Source organism: Procambarus clarkii, chromosome 74, assembly GCF_040958095.1.
Source record: "Procambarus clarkii isolate CNS0578487 chromosome 74, FALCON_Pclarkii_2.0, whole genome shotgun sequence".
Taxonomy (NCBI): Eukaryota; Metazoa; Arthropoda; class Malacostraca; order Decapoda; family Cambaridae; genus Procambarus; species Procambarus clarkii.
The window spans coordinates 18,148,336-18,170,573 of record NC_091223.1 but is presented as its reverse complement, the minus strand read 5'-3'; the positions used below and the strand labels follow the sequence as shown (position 1 = coordinate 18,170,573).

The 22,238-nt window shown below is 41.1% G+C and overlaps 1 protein-coding gene across 1 annotated transcript in view; it reads right to left on the bottom strand.

Annotated features, from left to right (window-relative positions):
• Positions 1-22,238, bottom strand: part of LOC123767388 (7SK snRNA methylphosphate capping enzyme) — a 47,481-nt gene that overhangs the window by 13,962 nt on the left and 11,281 nt on the right. The window contains 3 exon segments of the mRNA XM_069313056.1: positions 4,500-4,714; positions 7,662-7,830; positions 18,898-19,086. Coding sequence (XP_069169157.1) covers positions 4,500-4,714; positions 7,662-7,830; positions 18,898-19,086 — 573 coding nt within the window.

Here is a 22,238-nt window from a genome sequence, read left to right as displayed (position 1 = left end):
TCTCAAATGATAGCACGTACCAAAACCAAATTAAATTTAAAACTCCCACAGTGACTACAGTGATGTCAAGTGCCCATATACACCGCCAAGCATGACCACCATCTTTGAAAAATCAAGAAACACATTGGAGGGTCACAGGCCATCATTTACTAATTGAAAACCAAGGCTGACTCTCACCTCTGCCAACAGATTCTTGCAAGTGAAGAAAAAGTGTTCTGGCATCGCAAGCTGAGATTGATGAAATAAATTCTGCAGACTTTTATAGCAATATAGATGATGAAATGAGTGATAGTGACAGATTTTGTTATAGAAAGTTGTTCAGGGACCAAGAGTGTGAGGACTCTCAAACTTGCTGTCGAACCAGTGGCGATCAGGCCACCATGACGCATGCTTGTGGGGGCCATCAATGGCTGCGAGAGTTGCTCACTTACGTGATTCTGCTAGTCATAGGGCAATCCGTGATACTAGTGCACTATGTTCTGGGTTTAGTGCACATGATATTAGGGATTGGTATAGGGATGATGTTTTCATCCTCACCATCTCCATTGAATTGTAATAAGTTTGAGGAGTGAGACTCCTCAGAGAAGAAGATGGTAAAGATGGCGCGTAGCGTCCAACTCCCGGTTTCGTCCCTCTATTTCCTTATCTGTGGTGAGGTAGCTCTGGGGAGCCGACGGGGCTCCGCCCAGAAAACCAGCGTTGAATGTAATGAAACGCCATTTTCTGAGCGAGTCCCGGAGGCTCCCCAGCATCCCTCCCTCCCTCCTATCGGCGGTGTTTTTCATGTGTTTTGATATCCAACCTAAGAACTGCCAGTTGGATCGCCGGCGTGGAGGGTCTGGAGCTTCCCCTTCCCCCTCCCGGGGAGGGTTATCTTGAGATGATTTCGGGGCTTTTTAGTGTCCCCGCGGCCCGGTCGTCGACCAGGCCTCCACCCCCAGGAAGCAGCCCGTGACAGCTGACTAACACCCAGGTTCCTATTTTACTGCTAGATAACAGGGGCATAGGGTGAAAGAAACTCTGCCCATTGTTTCTCGCCGGCGCCTGGGATCGAACCCAGGACCACAGGATCACAAGTCCAACGTGCTGTCCACTCGGCCGACCGGCTCCCCAACTCGGCCGACCGGCTCCCAGGGGGGGGGGGGGGGTTGCACAGACGGCGCGGCGATGTGATAACGTCATGCTAGTTAGCTAATTTTGTTTGGGGAGTTCTGTCCACTCGTTCAGCTGTCGGTAGCAACATTTTCACCAGAATAGGAGGGGTGTTTTGGGGCGCCTACTTTTCTGGGTGCCTGTCCCGGTTGATGGCAGACATAGAATGCTCGCAACCACATGGGGGTTTCTATAGGCCATTGCACCTCGTGCCTCTCTGAGGGGGGCCAGGTTCTGGCTCGTGGTCCCTGATAGGCAAGAACTCCATGCACTTTGACTGATGCCAGAAAGTTAAACATATCCATTCAGCCTAGATAGCTCCGGGGAGCCGAAGGGGCTCCCCCCAGAAAAAGAGGCGTTGACAGAGCAGGCACCAGATGAGGTCTGCTCCGCCCCAGCTGTCAGGCGGGAGTTGCCACAAAGATATTATTACCTAATTATTTCAATGTCTGATTTTTTCTTTGCTTTTTGCAGTAATATTATTCAATAGTGTGTATTGTGATATATTTATATAATAAAAGTGTGAACTATCGCTGTACTCAAAATTATGGTGTGCATATTAGTGATTCAATTATTATGATCATAAAACAATAAACAAATAGTTTTGCCATTATTACACTATATACACAGGTTATATATAAGTATCTGCACGTTTTGGTCACCATAGCGAACCACTAAGTTGATATTGTGAGTCAAAAAGCAATGAAGAGTGGCCTTCACTCACCACCACTCCCTTACTCACCTCTTCATTTACCAACATACTCCTCACACCATACTGTTTTTGCTTTTATTCACTATACACAGAAGTTATATATAAGTATCTACATGTTTTGTTCACCATAACTGTACATCTAAGCTTGTATGGTGAGTTCAGGCAATAAGAGATGTAGCTACACACACAGTTGGTGGCGGCCGCCGTCACTGGTTCTAGGCCAGATGCACTAATATTTCTCCTCCAACAATACTGTTTGTAGTCTTATTACACTATATACACACATTATATATAAGTATCTACATGTTTTATTCACCATACCTGTACAAATAAGCTGATATGGTGCCCAAAGACCATAGTGGTCACCAGTAACAACATGACATATCATGCAGATGATGCACCTCCCTCACCAAAATGGCGGCTCCAAACACACTCCTATTGCTGTTATTACACACTATACACACGTTTACATAAGTATTTACATTTGTGTTCACCATAGCAAACTACTAAGCTGGTATAGTGAGTCCAGTCAATAAAAGGTGGCCACACACAGTCAGAAGACGACGACACCACCTCCCTCCCTCCCTCAGCATTTCTCCTCCCACCATGAAGCACAGTGCTAAATATCACCACAATCCTGCTATTATCAGAATCCTTTCTGTTATATTACAGTCAGGGGGGTCTTCTGTAATACTATCATCGCTAAATAAAAGCATGTACGTATATATTTTGACATTTTTAGGCGATGCTGTGGTCACAAGCTGAACAGCGGTGCTGTGAGCTCATGCTGCGTGTGCCAGCCTTGGTGGCTTCGGTCAGTACTGAGGCTCTCACACCCGGAAATGTTACCCACTGTTTTTTTTCTAGGTGGCGTCTGTTAATTATCGGTCGTGGCTGGACTATAGCTGCCCCTATCCCACGCGGGGCGTTTAAAATCTAGCACAAGACACTAAATCAGCTATTTATGTATTGCGCGGTATCGGTAAAGTTACTCACATCAGCTATACAGGTATATGTATTGCACGGTCTAGGGGTTAATAATATAGGAGAAAATAATTGATTGGAAATAATTTTTTCGGTGCACCACGAGGTGTCATATTATAATGCAGCGTAGTGCCGTGGTTAAGGATACAGTACATAGGAAAAATAAGGATGCATCTAGGGATTTTTGTGTCTTCATTCTGGGATTAGCCCCATAAGTCACTCTGCTTACCTTGTCACTGACATTATTAGGACACTGAATATGCCAGGCTCTTAGTGACTATCTTGAGGTCATGAAGCTTTTTGGACCACCTACAGGGTAGTGTTAGAAAAACCAAATCATCAAGCAAAACATTGGCCAAGTCCATTAATCTGACTAACCCCCCTGACCATCACCAAGTAGCTGCCCAATCCACTCTAAGAGGGAAGCGTCCACCTTGCATTAATGCAAGACAGACCTATGCATTAATTAAGGTAAGTTTACTGGCCATCGTTTGGACTTGCAGTACTTGTCCACACATAGGGAGTCTATACTTTTAAACATTTATGCAAGTTATTGTCTCTCGTGCAACAATATTGCTCCAGCATTTATCGGAGTTCACTTCACTGACATTGTCAGCGAAGACCTTGCATTTCTTGCTCGCTACCTCCCCACTGTACCTTGCTTTAGCTGTAACTGTCTAGCTCTGGACTGCTTATGCTCCATCTGATGCTGGTGAGTGGCTTGGTACCTCTGGTGTCTGTTGGTAGCGGCACCAAGCGACTGTGTGATGATGGTGGCCACATTGGACCCCTGGATGACTAGTGTTGCCATCTGGTGGCAGGAGGGGAAAGCAGCAAGTTGGTATTTTGAGTACTGGGGATAGTTTTTGTTCGTATCTGTTTATCCTAAACAATTCACTTTACACATTGAGTTTTTGTGGCTGTTTTTTTCAACCGTTTTGATGAGGTTTCTTTAGAATGTCGAGTATTATTAAATGCTCAGATCCCCTGGGGTACCAGTACATAAATTCTGGGGAAGGTAAGGGAACTATCAGGAGAAAGCACCAAGCCATGACAACTATATAGCACTGGGAAGGGATCAGGATAAGGTGATGGGATCATTTCCCCATCCCATCATAAGGCGTTATGGTGGGACAGGGAAAAGGAATGGCCAGAGATTGAACGTCGACCTGCATGAAGCGAGATCGTCCCTCTACCGTCCAGCCCAAGTAGTTGGGCACCATGATGGTTGATCAATGACAAAGTTGACCATTAAGGCCACCCCAGAAATGCAGACAGATTTCAGAGAACTCCTAAAGTTTACCTTTTTAGGAACTCCTTAACTAACAAAATACATATTTAGACATTAATACTGCATTTAAAGCTCCAGCCACAAACACAACATTTAAGTCAAAAATGCTTTTTGTGTACAATGATGCAAGAATGAGTGTTTATGGGAATCCAAGACATCGCCAAAAATGTGGTAGGCACACGGATTACTCACACTAATCCACCCTCATCATCCACACTAAAAATTAATCCACACACACCAAAACTTGGTATAAAAGTGACTCCTCTAAACATATGAGTCTGACCTCCAAAACAAATTAATGGCCAACTGTACAAAAATAGGAACATTCAAGAGAAAATTATTTACAAAGGTATTACTCACTTTCTTCCATCGGTGGTTCCTTGTGGTATGCTCGATTCTGTATTAATTGTAAGAGGCTTCAAAGTGACCATAGACATTTCCCTACACATTTCTGTTTTAATCACACCACTTGTGTCGATGCTTTTAGTCTCCACTCTGTCAACCTCTTCCAAGTCATGCATGAGTGTGCCATCGATAGTACTGACAGTAGGTTCTGACAGCCGCCGTTTCCTTTTCTGAAATAAAAATTTTAATGAATTAATATACACTGCCTGACCTCCTGTTCGACTTTCAAATGTCCGATTATTTCGAATATGCATCTGTGTTCTCGGCCTGGCACCTCACTTGCTCCACTGATACTGTCCATCCTCTAATGAGATGTGTAGTTTAGCAGCTGGTCAGTGAGAGGCCGTGGCACTACCTCTGCTTTTGTTTTGCTTTACCCATGGTCATTAAAGATCTCCCTACCCCCTCCCCATTTTATTTCACTGAATATATACTGTATTATATCCTGCCCCTGTGGTTTCAGGAAATGCAGGAAATTTATTGTTGAGGGCTTCAACAAGAGGTGAAATCATGAGAAAATGTGATAAATTTTTAGCAAAAAATAAATGAAAAACAAAATTTACTCTAGCATTCCTAGAAGTGTTGTGTGCAAAATACAAAGAGAGCAAAGCCACTATTTAGTGTTCATGTGCTGGGATAAATAGAAGCGTCCGTACATGTGCCAATAGGTTGTTTGCGGTTTGTTATTCCTGTTCTGATGTTCTTGAGGCTATCTAAGGTATCCCCTTTTGATTTATTAGGCTCAGCATAGTGCATACCTAGAACAATATTTCATATATGGTTTAAAAGTAATTTTGTACCCAGAGGTGAAGGACACTTGAAACATGTTGGCTTTCCAGAGAAGAGCAAAGTTCCTGATGACAGCCCATCACATTCACATGAAGATGAGCTAGTCAAGAGCTCATTAATAAAGAATGTTAGCTACAGTCTGGCGAACCAGAATCGCCAGATTCCAGTCAGGGAGCCGGTCGGCCGAGCGGACAGCACGCCGGACTTGTGATCCTGTGGTCCCAGGTTCGATCCTGGGCGCCGGCGAGAAACAATGGGCAGAGTTTCTTTCACCCTATGCCCCTGTTACCTAGCAGTAAAATAGGTACTTGGGTGTTAGTCAGCTGTCACGGGCTGCTTCCTGGGGGTGGAGGCCTGGTCAAGGACCGGGCCGCGGGGACACTAAAGCCCCGAAATCATCTCAAGATAACCTCAAGATAACCCAACATACCTTCCACCTTCTCCTTCAGTCAACACAATCTTACCCTCCAAAACATCATTCCAAGATCACACGTGGAGAAACATCTAGACCCTTAGTGAGAACCCATATTAGGTAATATTAGTTATTATCAATACAAAGTTCTGTGGTGCTTTTGTTTTATCTAGTGAAGCTGTAATGTATCGTTACGTATTTTTGTACATAAAATTATTATGAGAAGATTCGACCAAACGTCCGACCATGACTAAATATCTAATCCCAAATGGATCGATCAAATTGTTTGGACTAACAGATGTCAAGTGCAATAAAAGTGCTTGTGGAATAAAATACTTCATTAAATGACTGCAACAGTCAACTCATTTCATCAAAATAGGATTTCAGTTAAAGTACTGTACATGCCTTTTGTCAACTCAATTGCCAATTTCAATGTAAAAGAACTTACCAAGAAAACAAAATGGCAAAACAATCACGTTTTACTCAAACTTTAAAATTTATGCCAGACACCTTTCATTATATCAACGTTCAATTTTTTTTTTTATGCCCATGGAAATTTCATAATTTATGTTTATAATTAGCAAAAACTATAGAACCCACTTTTATGGAATTTTTAAACCAAATTACTGGGAATTCATTTTTAGTAAAGACTGCATTTGATTGACTAGACTATTAGGACCAACTGCCTTCAGTTTCATTCTGCATCATCATAGACCCAACCATTTTAACACATTGTATCAAAATCATGTTGTAATACAATTGTAAAATCACAAATAAAAGTGATATATTACCGATTATATTTTTACTTACCTTTGCTGTGAAACTCCACTTGCATTGTAAGCCCACAAATGGCTACCTGAGGTGTCTATTTATTAAAATACTATTTACAAATACTGTACTAGAGGAATTTGCATAGACTATGTACAATCTTCGTACACTATATAGCATCAAAAGCAGTGCTAGTAGCAGAACCATCGACCCCCAATTGCAGGGGTGAACATTCAGGCTACAAACCCCCCAACCTCTTCTAAGGGGGTTTCATTAATTTGTTTTGAGTGGTTTGTTTTGTTTTGGCTGACTTGATTGGTTTTTCTATGTTTTGCATTTATCTCTCATTCCCAAGTATCCCTCACCTTATGTAGTGTGTCAGATTCTGAGTGTCAGTGTTACACAGTGTCACTAATGAGTGTCAGATTCTGATGCTGGTTCTGGCTCCCTGTTGGTCAACATAATTTTCAGGTCTGGCACGGTCTTATGACTTACCAGTGCCAATGTGTTATACATCAGGGATATACTGAGGGAGGTTCCCCAAATAAATAGTGTCATTTAAGATATTCCACACAGTATTGTAAATAACTTCAAATAATTGTTAAATTATATTCTAGTGCTGTTGAATAATATTTACTCAAATACGAGAATACGTATTTTTAGCATACTGTATTCAAATATATTATAAAACAATCTCAAAGAGTTTTGGTCCCCAAAACGCCTGCCCAGTACAATAATGCCCAGTGCATCTGATTATCTTGTTATCTTGAGTTATCTTGAGATGATTTCGGGGCTTTAGTGTCCCCGCGGCCTGGTCCTCGACCAGGCCTCCACCCCCAGGAAGCAGCCCGTGACAGCCGACTAACTCCCAGGTACCTATTTACTGCTAGGTAACAGGGGCATTCAGGGTGAAAGAAACTTTGCCCATTTGTTTCTGCCTCGTGCGGGAATCGAACCCGCGCCACAGAATTACGAGTCCTGCGCGCTATCCACCAGGCTACGAGGCCCCCACAAATCATTCTTATCAGACAAAGAATTTGCTAAACAAAATGTTTTAGATTTTACTGTTCATTTTCTTTTATTGAACACATTCATTACATGGCAGTCAATTATTATACAATTTAATTATTTTCTTCCCTGGTACTTACCCTATTTCTTCTTCTGCGACGAAGTTGTCTTTGCAATGCATCCGTAAGTGTGTCCTCATTATCAGACGATGCATCCAAGTTCAATGGATCATTAATGTTTGGCGGGATAATAACTCGTACAGCACCCGAGCGTTTTGACACAGCAGAACCACTTGCTTCAACACTTGATCTGTGAAGTGAACACACAATATAGTACTGTACTTCTGTAAGTTTTCCTATGAATTTACTTAATATACCCCAAATTTTCCAAATGCAAATAGGCTTATTCATTATATTCTAAACATGACCAATGCAAGAAATTAATGCACTACTATTTTTTATTACCACACAACTTCAAATTAAAGTTATTACACCACACAGGGAGATGTAGCAAACTAACAAAATTCATATACAACTTGTTAATTTATGCATAAATCAAATGTTAATGTAATGAAACACCCTTTTCTGGTACACCCCAATAGCTCCTAGGTCTTAGCTCTGCCATCCCCCAAGCCTTAGTCTTAACACACCAGGTCTTCGAGACTTGTCCATCACCTACTGGGAGCTAGGACCAACATCTCACTCTACAAGATGGGAGCAGGGGATCACAAATCAACCACAAAACGGTGAAAACTGCACCGGTAAACATAGGCACACCAAAATAGCAACTGCTTGAAGGAAATTTGACACCCCCTTGGTAAACAAGACAAACAACCATTGCTGTAGGGTGAATACTTTAGCCATAATGCACCCAACCTCCACCAGATGATATGTCAGGTCACCTGGACTAAGTAAATCTGCCCCCACCAGAAATGACTGGGCTCAACAACATTATGAACAACATTAGGCAACAGTATAGGCAGTAACCAAAAAAGAAAGAAGAGCCAGTACAGAAAAAACTAGAACTAGCAACTACCGCAGAGGATAGGCACTGAAGAGAAGTAGAGGAAAAAGAACTGCCAAACCACCACACAGTGCCTGTGTAAAAAGATGATGCCAACACGGCACCAAGAAACCCACTATCCAACTCTGGCACAAAAGACAGAACACAAGGTCAAGAAACCCCCATGCATTAGAACTGGTTGAGGATTGCAAACTATAGTCCAGGGATTGGCTGGAGTACAGTACTCCTCATACCATCCTTTGGGGTTTGCTATTTGGTTTGAACCTGGGTCCCAAAATCTTCAGACTAACTCATGTGGACATTTTTTTTCTATTGGGGACTTGCATTTTGTACCTAAACTACTGGTTGATTTGGGCATCCCCAGTCATTCAGGTCACCTGCGATCTCAACAAGATTGCCCCTCAAGCAAGCCAGGAATCTGATTAATTTCCCAGTTGGCCTGGGGCCAGGCTAGACTTGAGAGAGATTAGTCCAGCAGACTTGCTTGGAGCGAACTGAAGGCCCACATATCTACAACAACCTCGATCTGTCACCTCTTGCAGAAGACTTTTTTCTCAAAGAAATCCACTTTTGTTCTTGCAATGTCTTATACTTTCCATGGACCTCTGATTTTTAATCATCTCTGATAGTGCCTATGGCACCTCAACTCCTCACTGGTTCTAATTCTGCATTTCCTACCATATCATTCACTCCAGTATGTTATTTTACTTTGCACACTTGGGACCTTTGTTTCAAGTATTTTCCATGTACTGTATATAATGTGATATACTCTGGAGAGGGAACGAGAGAGTTATTCTGAGAGCTTTGAGACGGTCCCAATAATTTAGGTGCCTTATTGCTTTTATGCATGCTGTATATGTTCTCTGTATTTCCTCTATTTCAGCAATCTCTCCTGCTCTGAAGGGTAAAGTGAGTATCAAGCAAGTGCTCAAGACAGAACATCACAAGTGATTTGAATAGTATGAGCATTGTGATGGAATCCTTGGATTTGAATATCATTATTCAGCCTAGCATTTTTCTAGCCGACACTATATTTACAGTGAACAGTACTTGGTTATGCTCCCTACACATTAGGTTGTTAGTAATCATTATTCCCAGATTTTAAATTTTACTTCCCTACTATGAGTGGAATTGATTGTGGCTTGTACCCTGTATTTGTTTAAATTGTTTTCAGTTTTACCATACATAAGTACCAGGAATTTATCATTGTTAACATGTTATTTTCCACTGCCCAATCAAAAACTATTAATATCAATTTGTAGATTTCCAATGTCTTCTACAGCAGTAATTTTCACGATGAATTTTTGTCATCTACAAAATATGACATGAAACTGATTTGTATTTTGTCTGATATGGGAATAAGAAAAAACAGTGGTGCAAAAATTCTGCTCTGCAGTACAGAGCTTTTTACTGTGCTTGGACTTTATTTGATTGACTTACTCTTTGCATTCCTTTTGACGGAATTGAATATCCATTGCCCTACTTTACATGTTATTCCTACTACACACATTTATCACATTCCTTTGTGAAATCCATGTATACCACATGTACATTGTCTTTCTTGTAATGCTTCCATGATTTTGTCACAGTGGTTGAGTAACTATGAAAGGTAAGATCTTCCCATTCTAAATTCATGTTGACCTGGGTTGTGTAGGAGGTTGTTCTTCATAAAACTGGAGATCTGACTTCCGATTACCCTTTCCAAAACTTTTATCATGTGTGATAATGCAACTCTGCCCGAAACGCTTTGCGTAATAGTGGCTTTAGGCATTGTATGTACTAGCTCTATCTATAAAGCCAACAAACTTTGTAAAATCTCTTTATGTATGTACCTTACCTAAATAAAAATTATTATTATTATTATTATAACTGGTCTATAGGTTTTAGCCAATGCTTTGCCTCATTCTTTGTGTAGGGGAGCTATATCAACTGATTTAAGTGCTCATCTCCCCTACATCTAAGTAATTAATTATCAAAGAAGACACCAAGCCAGGAAGGCTATTTAGCAACCCCCTCCCCCCCCTCAACATCTATGCCTTTTCTCTACACTGAATACTTGTGCTACTGGAACTTTACTATTTCTTTATAAATATAAAACTTCAGAGTCTATAAAAAGTTTGTGTTATATCAATCATATTGTCAAGGGGGGGGGGGTGGTGGTTTGATATTCATAAAGAAGCTGTCTGCATCTTCCACTTTCATCATGTTTATTGGGGTGCTAAATATAGCCTCATACTGATTTTTTAGCACTTCACTAATTTCCTTGTCATCCTCTGTATATGAACCTTCACTTTTAAATATAGGTTCAATACTTGGAGTTTTTATTTTTTATTTTTAATGTATGTGAAGAAATATTTTGGAATGTTGTTTATCTCGTGTGGCTTTCTGTTTGAACTTCATATCTTCAGTCTAGTATGATTGCTTCAGCTTGTTTTATTTCTTCGATCTACATTTAATTCATTTTGTCTTTGTTGAGATAATTGTGTCTGCTTTAGCATTTGTTATCTGTTTCCTTCTTCTGTAGTGTTGTCTGCATTCTCTTCCTGGCCTTCTGCAAAGGAAGCACCTCAAGCAGACTTTCTATGCTCAGCAGTCAATTGTTTATTCGTTGCTTAGGAGATTTGTTACTTAAGACTATTAAATGTTTGAGTTATGTTTACTTTTCCCCAGTCAATCTTATTACTGTATTATTAAAACTGAATTTATTGAAAAACTCTTGCTTGATAATTTGTTTTTATATTACAAGTATTGATCTTAGTTTGCACTTCAATGAGCTAATGATCTTAGTATATGGTAACAGATTGTAATGTCCCTGATATTTCTTCATTGTCTGTGAAGATCAGATCATGTATTTTCATTTCTAGTTGACTCTGTTGCATATTGGTCGAACAAAAATTTGTCGCAGTTGGTGCCTTCTTAGGTTCGAACCTAGCTGGCCTTGCCTGGGATGCCGGGACATTACTCTGTTGCAGTCAGACCTGTTTTGGCTGTGCTGCCATCATTGGTATGGTACTGAAGGTGCTATACTGTACCTGGTTTGTTGGGGAGTCCTTATGTCACAGTCAGGACCATATAAAAAATGCCCTGCCTTACTTGTGGAGAATCTTGACTCATCACTTTACTCTGAGCAGATTAATATTTATGGAGCCTTTCCCCATTACTCCAAGCTGCCCACAGATGCAATGGATCTCAGCTTGGAGTTAATCTCCAGGTACCACTATGCTTGTCAGGGGCAGCGAGTTCATTGCCTGTGGTAATTACCCAAGTGTAATTACCTAAAAATATTTCAAGGATGAGAGCTACGATCATGGTGTCCCGTTTTCCCAGCACTCTGTCAAATAATGCTTCGAAACTACAGACAGTTTTGGCCTCCTCCACCACCACCTTACTTAGCTTATCCAACTGTCTACCACTCTGTTTGCAAAATAAAACTTTGTAATAGTCTTTCAACATTTTTATTTCCTTAGCCTGAATATGTGTCCTCTTGTTTGTGAAGTTGCTGGTCTCAGGAATTCCTCTTTGTCAATTTGGTCAATTCCTGTTAGTATTTTGTAAGTGGTGATCATATCTCCTCTTTTTCTTCTATCTTCTAGTTCTGGCATGTTAAATGCCTCTTAACTTTTTTTTTAAATTCTGGAAGCCATTTTATAGCATGCCGTTGCACCTATTCCAGTTTATTTGTATGTTGCTTGAGATTTGAGCACCATAAACTGCCTGCATATTTCAATTTTGGTCTCACAAAAGTCATGAACAGTTTTAGTATTTCACCATCCATATAATTAAAAGCAAGTCTGAAGTTGGAAAGCGACTCATACTTTATACCCATACGAAAGCAACAATAAGAACATAAATGTTCTTTGTGCGTTTCTCTGGCAACAGCTTATTATCCAAAACCCCCTCTAGGTCTCGCTCTTTATTAGAGTTCTGTAATTCTTTACCACACAATTTGTAAGTTGTGTGGTCTATTTTCTCCAATTCCACAACATGACATTTATTCAAATTAAACTCCATTTACCACTTGATATGCCAAGCACTTTTTTTTTATCTAGATCAATTTGAAGGGCATTACAATCGTCAGCATTTCCTATATTCCCCAGTGTTTTAGCATCATCCACAAGCATATTCGTAATTACTTATTTCTTCTGATAGATCGTTTATGTAGACAATGAACATATCTGGTGCAAGAACTGAACCCTGTGGTACTCTGCTAGTAACACTCCTGTCAGTTACATTGTCTCTGATTACCACTCTCACCTGTATCAGAATTTTTTTTATCCAAGTCAGAAGTCTCCAGCATGTTCCAGTTTCCAAAACAGCTTCTTGTGAGGAACTATCAAAAGCCTTTTTTAAGTCCAGATAGACAGTCAACCTAACCACCTCTTAGGGGCCAATGCAGGAATATCACTGCCAACAAAAAAATAAAAATCCTATAGTACTGTATCTCTATAGCTCTATCATAAAAACTAAGATGATTTGTTACACTAGGATCTTCCTGTTCAAAAACCATACTATCTGTCTGTTATTGTCAATACTCTCGAGGTGTTCAACCCATTTGTCTATTTTTTTTTTTAGTGTTTTGAGTGGTGAGCGCCCATTCATGTCTCGGAATTTGCAGTACACTCCGGACCTTGGTATCGGACCTCAACCACTTGTTTATTCCATCTATTCATTTGCAATTTGGCCCCTAGGTGGCACCCTTACTCAGAAGCCAATGTAGTTCGGCGGGCAACCACCAAGTTGTCGGTGGTACAACCATTGTCCTGTTTTTATTTACCAGTGGCGGACAAAACCCTCCCCCCTCTTTCAGTTTTATATTTGTACATATTTTTTGCATCCTGCTACTAGTGCATCAGGAAGTGCAGGAAATAAGTTGTTTTGGGCTTCAACAAGCAATGAAGTCAAGAGAAAACATGTGATGATCTATTATCAAAGTATTCACCTTATAAAGGAAGATGACTCTGGACTGTCTTCTGTGTGGTGGATAGAGGTGCAGAGAAATGTGTCTAGTTTTGAGATCGTGCAGGACGATTCTCTCCCCTGAGCAAATTTATAATGCTAGTGAAACAAGTTTGTACTTGCGTGTGTTAACCTAACTAAACCCAAATTAACATAACCTACCCAAACCCAACTACTGTATACCTAAACAAACCTACCCAAACCAAAGCCAACCTAACTAAACCAAACCTAGCCAAACCAAACCCAACCAAAGCTAACCCAATCTAACTAAACCCTCAACCCCTCAGTTAACACCACCATACTCACCTACACATCATTTCAAGACAATTATTATTATTAATCATTATTATATGTAGAGAAACATCTGGACAATTGGTGAGCACCCATACTGTTGCTGTTATTACCAGTATTCTGTGTGTGTTTTGTTTAAAGTATGTAGTGAAACAATAATGTATTGTTATGTACTTTTGTACACAACATTATTATTTTCAAGCCTGGGAGGAACTCGACTACTTATCCAGACATGACTACATAACCAATCGCAACTGGGCCCAAGGTGTACGGAAGGGAGAAAGTCGAGTGTAGCCTAGATGGCATTTCTGCACATCCATCTCTTGCTTGATACCTGCTTGATGGGGTTCTGGGAGTTCTTCTACTCCCCAAGCCTAGCCCAAGGCCAGGCTTGCTTGTGGGAGCTTGGTCCAACAGGCGGTTGTTTGGAGCGGCCCACAGGCCCACATATCCACCACAGCCCGGTTGGTCCCGGCACTCCTTGAAGAAAACTATCTAGTTTTCTCTTGAAGATGTCCACGGTTGTTCCAGCAATATTGCTTATGCTCGCTGGGAGGATGTTGAACAACCATGGACCTCTGATGTTTATACAGTGTTCTCTGATTGTACCTTTGGCACCCCTGCTCTTCACTGGTTCTATTTTGCATTTTCTTCCATATCGTTCACTCCAGTATGTTGCTATTTTACTGTGTAGATTTGGGACCTGTGGGGATTTGCTCTACATCTGTCGGGGGGTTCGGTTTCTCATCCCCTTGGAAGGTAGACTTGGCAGACAGTACTGCTGGTATCGTTTCTGAGTGGTCATGACAGAGGTGTCAATGGCCAAGACCACCTGCCTTTAGCTTTACAAGATGTTTGGCCAACCACATGTGGACCTGTTCACCTTTGCATGGAATTGACAGCTTCAGGTCAAAGTTAAGTGATTTCTGGATTGTGAAGTTTAAGGAACTGATGTATTTTGCTTGGACTAGTCAGTTTACCTTTACCTCTTCCCCTTTGATGCAGAACGAAACCACCTTCTGGCCCCAATGTAGCCAGTTCAGCCCTGCCTTCCTACGCTTCTGGATTGTTGCCCTAATTCTATCCAAAACCTCTGCCTCATCCAGCCAACTGGCAGCTTGATCTATCTGGATGGTTCTAGGCTCTCTGCCAATTTTCACAAAATGTTTGTTGATCTTGTATACCATCACTTGTATGGGGCTCAGGTAGTGGCTCTATTGTTGTATTTGTGGCTTTCTTCATGGAGGCTATAAAAAGTGGCATGGCATACCTAATGCCTCTTCTTCCTTCTCCTGTATGTGAGTTTGTCGTCGTAATTTTTTTTTCATGAATTTTCTTGGATCACTAGATGATGCCTAACACTGTCACCTCATGTCATTCAGCCCTGGCAGAGAGAAGTCTTGCTGGCATTTAGGGTTTATGTTGCTTTGCTTCCCTTTTCCAGCTGTCTCGGGTTCTTTTGACCTCTTGTCGACTCATACCCCTCCAAAGCCTTCGTGGTTGTTGAATCAAGTTTAGTTGTTTTTTTCTTTATTTAGAAAGTGAAGCCTTGTTTAGCGAGTGAGAAAGTGAGGCCAACCAGGCCTCGCCTCCAGGAGTACTAGTCAGGGACAGGGCCGCAGGGACATTGAGCCCCTAAATCAATGCAAGGTAAGAGTTTCTTTCAGAGTTGAGATTTTCCTTTTTAAAGGCAGATTTTTATACTGCCTTTGTTCCAGCCTTCAGAGTGGGGAGCCTACTTTCTTTTGAAAGCAACTGTTAAGTCCTGGTCTTCATTTTCTATGCTTCTAACCTGCTCCATTGTTTCTGGCTAAAAGACATCTGCTTTCTGGAGGGGTTTGTTGGTTATCAAAGCCCAATTTGTTCAGCTGGAGATGCATCATATGCACTGTCCTGTGGTAACAATGCAGTGTTATTGATGCACTATTTGTGCTGTTGTGGGTTAACATCTGGTCACTCACTTTCCCCATTTCAAGCTGTCTCTTGAAGGTCATTTTGAATGGCTTAGCTCCACTGATAATATGCAGAAGTTTGCAAGTTTGCAGCTTTGTCGACTTTCCCAGTATGTCCATGCCGAATATCTGGGATCACTGCTTCTGATGGTCTAACCGGGTATTTGCCTCACTACTTGAATGCTCCATGACCTCACCTTGGGCATTTTGCATGATGCTTATGTTCTTCCCTGTGTTTTCCTTTCCTGCTGTCTTCTCCCACAGCTAAACCAAATCCATTTTTTATTATTTATCCTTTGTTTCCCCCTCTCAGAAAATCTGGCCGCCTCTGTTGAGGCACCTTTGAGAGTTAGCCATGAGGAGCTACTGAAGTGGCCCTCCTAGAAATCAAGCATTGATTAATGAAACATCCTTTCCTGGTGAGTTACTCATAATTTCCCATTCCAGCTTAATTCCCTTCATCCCAGTGGGTGTTAGAAGTGTGTCTGTTCAGGCAGTATGTCAATGAGGTTGTCAGTGATCTCAAGTGACCTGGGATGCCATCATCTAAAGGTGCTCAGGGAAATGGCTGCATGTTGATTTCTTATTCCCAAGCTCTCTCTTGCCTCGTAGAATGAGCTATCACCTGTTAGGTTCAGCTAGGGTTTCAGAGGCTGGTGCAAGTCCCTAAGACTTGACAGCACCAGTACTATAGCTGCAGGGAGCTACTGAGTTACCCATCATTTTATTCAACATTTGATTTTTGGCCTGGATTATATATTTGTTATGTTCCCATAAGTTGAGGGAAAGGCATCATATAAAAAAGATGTCAACACAAAATGTCCAGAATTAATTACACACAGAAATCACAATAACGTGATGCATCAATGAACAAATCCACAAGGGCCGTGACGAGGATTCGAACCTACGTCCGATAGCATCCCGAACGCTGCCTTCATCGACTGAGCTACAACATGGTCAAAAAGAGTTGAAACCGAAGTTCTATTGAACTTACCGGATCCACTTCGGTTTTAACTGTTTTGACCATGTCGTAGCTCAGTCAATTAAGCAGCGTCTGGGATGATCTCAGACGTAGGTTCGAATCCTCGTCACAGCCCTTGTGGATTTGTTCCAGAATTAATTTTTAATGCGGCGGCGCCACCCACATTGTAGGCACATTGTTTTGGCTCCACTCGTCCGACCGGTGAGCTCTCCCCTCGCCTCACAAACGTGAGGACATTCCACCTATTTTTCGTGGTTATATTTCTTAGTGCAGCTTTAGATACTATCTGCATTTACTCCAAGATGGATAGTGATCAAGAAAAGAGCCATTCCAGAAAGAAATCAGCGAAAGAAACACGAGAGAGAGGCTAAGTAGTGTACATCAAAAGTACTAGTACAGTCGAGCAAGACTCACACCATCCAAATTCCAGGCTGTTATTGATGAATTATCTGATTTATCTGATGATGAAAGTGTTGGTGATAGTGACAGTGATGTAGTGAGTGATTTACTTGACACTGAAACAGCAGATGATGATTTTGATAGTGATGGAAGTGACAATTGTGATGTTCAGACGGCCATACATGCACGGCGAGGTACTGGTACCGCGTCTACCTCACGTACCCCACCAACAGGTTCTGATGAAGGCTGGTCTACTGACAATACTCCACCCTTTGTAGACAATTTTACCGGAATACCAGGCTTGACTGGTATTCCGCATGACAAGTGTCTATGTCTCCTATCTTTCCTAGTAACTTGGCATCATCAGCAAATATGTTCATATAATTCTGCATTCCTTCTGGCAGATCATTTATGTAGACAATGAATATTACTGGTGCAAGATTATATTACTGGTGATTACTGGTGCAAGTACCCTGTGGTACTCCGCTAGTACCGCCCTCATCTTTCTGTCGGACAATTTTTCAGCCATGTCAGCAGTCCACCCCCCCGTCACCCTTCCAGTATGTTCGTTTCCAAAACAACAACTTGTGTGGGACCCCTGCCAAAAGCATTTTTTAGGTCCAGATATACACAGCACAACCATCTCTTTCCTGTATAATTTCTGTTGCTCTATCATAAATACATTGTAGATTTGTTACACAGGATCTTCCTGTTTGAAAACCATACTGTCTGTGTTACAATGTCATTATGCTCCATGTATTCTACCCATGTGGTTTTAACTATTTTTCCAAGTGTTGTGACTACCATGCTTGTTACATGATACGGGTCTATAATTTAGAGAGTCTTCTCTGCAACCATTTTTGTAGATTGGAACCATGTTTGCCGTTTCCAAATATCTGCCAAGTTTCCTGTGCAAAACATTTTTGGGAATATGAGTTGAAGTGAAATGCTCAACCTAGTTGCATATTCTTCCAACATCCAAGGTGAAACTCCATCGGGTCCAACTGCTTTATTTCTTCCTAGCCACTCTAGTAATTTTTCCCCTTCTTTTCAGGACACCTCTAAGTACTCTATGGTGTTCTCTGGGATTGACATTGTGTTTGGTTCTCAGAAAACCTTATTTTGCACAAACATACTTTGGAACAGTTCATTTAGTATGTTGTGTGAAAGTGTGCACGCACCCTGCCTACCTACCTGCCAGTCAAGTCATCCTGCAACCCGTTCTCGCAAATTTAATAAGTCAATATTGACTTATTAAATATGTGCATAGGTGACATACTTAACATAATAGTTTCCCTTGAAAAGCTTCATAGAAAACACCGACCTTACCTAACCTACTTAGTATGTTAAGATTAGCATCTTATTGCTTCGTAATTACAATTATTACCTAACCTATACCTATAATAGGTTAAGTAACAATTGTAATTACGAAGCTATAGATGCTTATTTTAACATACTAAGTAGGTTAGGTAAGGTCGGTGTTTTCTATGAAGATTTTCAAGGGAAACTATTATGTTTAGAATGTCACCTATGCACGCAACTAATAAGTCAATATTGACTTATTAAATTTGCGAGAACGGGTTGCATCCTGCCCACCCTCCACCCAGCCTGTTGCTGTCCTGAATATGGCTAAAAAAATTACCAATGTTTTAATACCTCCAGATATAGTGGAGACCAGATTTAACAATCAGGGTATAGCCCAATATAGGTAGTTAAATCAAATGGATACTGTACTAATATATGGGCATGTATAAATATGCTGAATGAACTTACTGTATAACTTCTTCCTTATCTAAGGAACCAAGATTAAGAGGATCTGTAATATTTCCACCAAGTAGAAACTTTGAGGGTAAAACTCTAATCCTTTTGCGTCGCTTATTACCAAATCGAAATTCCCCCGTAGAAGAAAAGCTTATGGATCTCTTGCGCTTTGGTCTGAAATCAGGATCAGCACGGACCTTTCTGAAAAACAGAAAAAAGAAAACATTTAATAATTTTGATCATATTTAGTCAATAATTTTAGTCAATTTAATATCATTCCTGGGGTGGCACAGTGTTATCATCAGTACAAGGGATGCAATGCCTACAGTGCATTTTAAATCTTGCACTACACACCACAAATAAATTGTTTTAGGGCTATCAAATTTAAAACTCCTACACATACATGGAGCTCACATTTGCTTCCTCTGGCCTCCAATAATCGTCCCCCATCTTCTTGAAGTTACCTTGAAGTGTTTCCGGGGCTTAGTGACCAGGCCTCCTTGTTGCTGGACTGGTCAACCAGGTTGTTTGACACGGCTGCTCGCAGTCTGACGTATGAATCACAACCTGGTTGATCAGGTATTCTTTGGAGGTGCTAATCCAGTTCTCTCTTGAACACTGAGGGGTCTGCCAGTTATGCCCCTTATGTGTAGTGGAAGCGTGTTGAACAGTCTCGGGCCTCTGATGTTGATAAGAGTTCTCTCTCTGAGTACCTGTTGCACCGCTGCTTTTCAGCGGGGGTATTCTGTACATCCTGCCATGCTTCCTGGTCTCATGTGATGTTATTTCTGTGTGTCCAGATTTGGGAGCAGCCCCTCTAATATTTTCCATGTATAAATTATTATGTATCTCTCCCGCCTGCGCTCAAGAGAATACAGATTTAGGCTCTTTAGTCGGTCCCAGTAGTTTAGATGTTTTACCGAGTGGATTCTAGCAGTAAAGGATCTCTGCATGCTCTCCAGGTCAGCAATTTCTCCAGCTTTGAAAGGGGCTGTCATTGTGCAGCAGTACTCCACCCTAGAGAGCACTAGCGTCTTGAAAAGTATCATCATCGGTACAGCATCTCTAGTGTGAAAGGTTCTTGTTATCCAAACTCATTTTTCTTGCAATTGTGACAGCTACTTTATTTTGTTCTTTGGAGGTAAGGTCTTCCAACATGAGTACACCCAAATCCTTTACATTGCCTTTTCGTTCTATGTTATGATTTGACAGTTTTGGACGTGGTTTCCGTTTTTATATTTTCATTTTTTCCGTAGCGCATGAGCTGGAACTTATCTTCGTTAAACACCATATTATTGTCTATAGCCCAGTCTGTTCTGTAGCCCTAGTAGCTGTTCTGTAGCCCTATCCCCAGTAATTATCATGAAATAAATCTTGACCGAGTCCCTAACTTTTCTTCTAGGGGGGACCCCTAATATGAAGGATGGGGACCATGTCTGGCACATCACCATTCAGTGTGTGTCATGCAGGGTGGCCATACTAGGAGCCACAGAACTTTTAACAAGAGCAAATGAGTGATTGCCATGTATATATATATTACAGGCAAAATGTGTACTATGTGCAGTTAAAAGATTTAGCCTTAAAATAAATTAACACTGTGCTGGTAACACAGCGTTACCTCCGCGGGGAAAGTTGGCGGCGGCTTCAGTAGGGGCGCGCCACGGTTTTGAACATTATATGCTAATACTCCTGTAAGAATTTCATTGCGAATACATTGATACCAAAATGAAAGATCTTGGACCAGAATTGAGGTAACAAAGTTGGAGAAGTATACCCATTTTGTTGCTCTTGACGAGCACTCACTGGGGTAACACTCCGTCACTTTCTCTGTTTGCTGTTGGTGGTACGTCAGACTTTTGGACTTTATATTTACATATACTCCTGTAGGGAATTCTATTGTGAACACAATGATACCAAAATTAAAGACCTAGGACAAGAATTGAGATGTCCAAAGTGGAGAGAGAGTACACATTTTATTGCTCTTGCGTGCTCCTGGTAACATGCTCTCACTTTCATTTTCTCGCCCGGCTTTTGGGCTTTATATGCATTTAGTCCTGTAGAGAATTCTATTGCGAACACATTGATACCAAATTGAAAAACCTAGGATGAAAATTGCAATGACAAAGTTGAAAAGGTATACACTTTTCAGTATTCCCACGCTCTCTAATGTAATGAGGCACGCGCGTTGGCAGAGCACTTTCTGGTAACCTTGGCCCACTTTCATCTTGTCGGCGGGTCGAGCATGCTGCGGTTTTTTACATTATATGCATATACCCCTGTAGGGAATTCTATTGTGAACACATTGATACCAAAATAAAAGCCCTAGGACGTGAATTGAGGTGACCAAAGTGAAAAAGAGTGTACACATTTTATTGCTCTTCCATACTCCCGGGTAACTCACTCTCACTTTCGAAAGAGCTTGAAAGTGTAATGAGAATAACTGGTAAAGTAGGACGCTGGATACTCAATTTCCTGTCGAACAGAACGCAAAGAGTAACAGTCAATCAAATAAAATCAAGTCCAAGTGCAGTTAAAAGCTCTGTACCTCAAGGTACAGTACTTTCACCACTGCTGTTCCTTATTCTCATATCAGATATAGATAAAAATACAAGTAACAGCTTCGTGTCATCCTTTGCAGATGACAGAAAAATCAGCATGAAAATTACCTCTGCTGAAGACATGGAAAAATTACAAGCAGATATCAACAAAGTTTTCGATTGAGCAGCAGAAAATAACATGATGTTTAACAGCAATAAATTCCAGGTACTCAGGTATGGCAAAAATGAGGACCTGAAACATAATAGAGGGTACAAAACACAATCGAATCTGCCCATAATAGGTAAGCAGCATGTCAAAGATTTGGGAATAATGATGTCTGACAATCTAATGTTTAGGGAGCATAACCAACCAAATATTGGCTCAACCAGAAAAATGATAGGATGGATTACGAGAACTTTCAAATCCAGGGATCTCATCACAATGGTTGTACTCTTCAAGTCACTGGTGTTATTCCGTCTCGAGTACTGCTCAGTACTCACTTCCCCCTTCAGAGCAGGAGAGATTGCTGAAATAGAGGGAATACAGAGAACATGTACAGCACGCATCGACGAGTTAAAGCACCCAAATTATTGGGATCGTCTCAAAGCTCTCCAAATGTACTCATTAGAAAGAAGACGAAAGAGATACCAAATAATATACACATGGAAAATACTGGAAGGCCAGGTCCCTAATCTACACAGTAAAATAACAACGTACTGGAGTGAACGATATGGACGAAAATGCAGAATAGAACCAGGTTAAGAGCAGAGGTGCCATAGGCACAATCAGAGAACACTGTATAAACATCAGGTCTG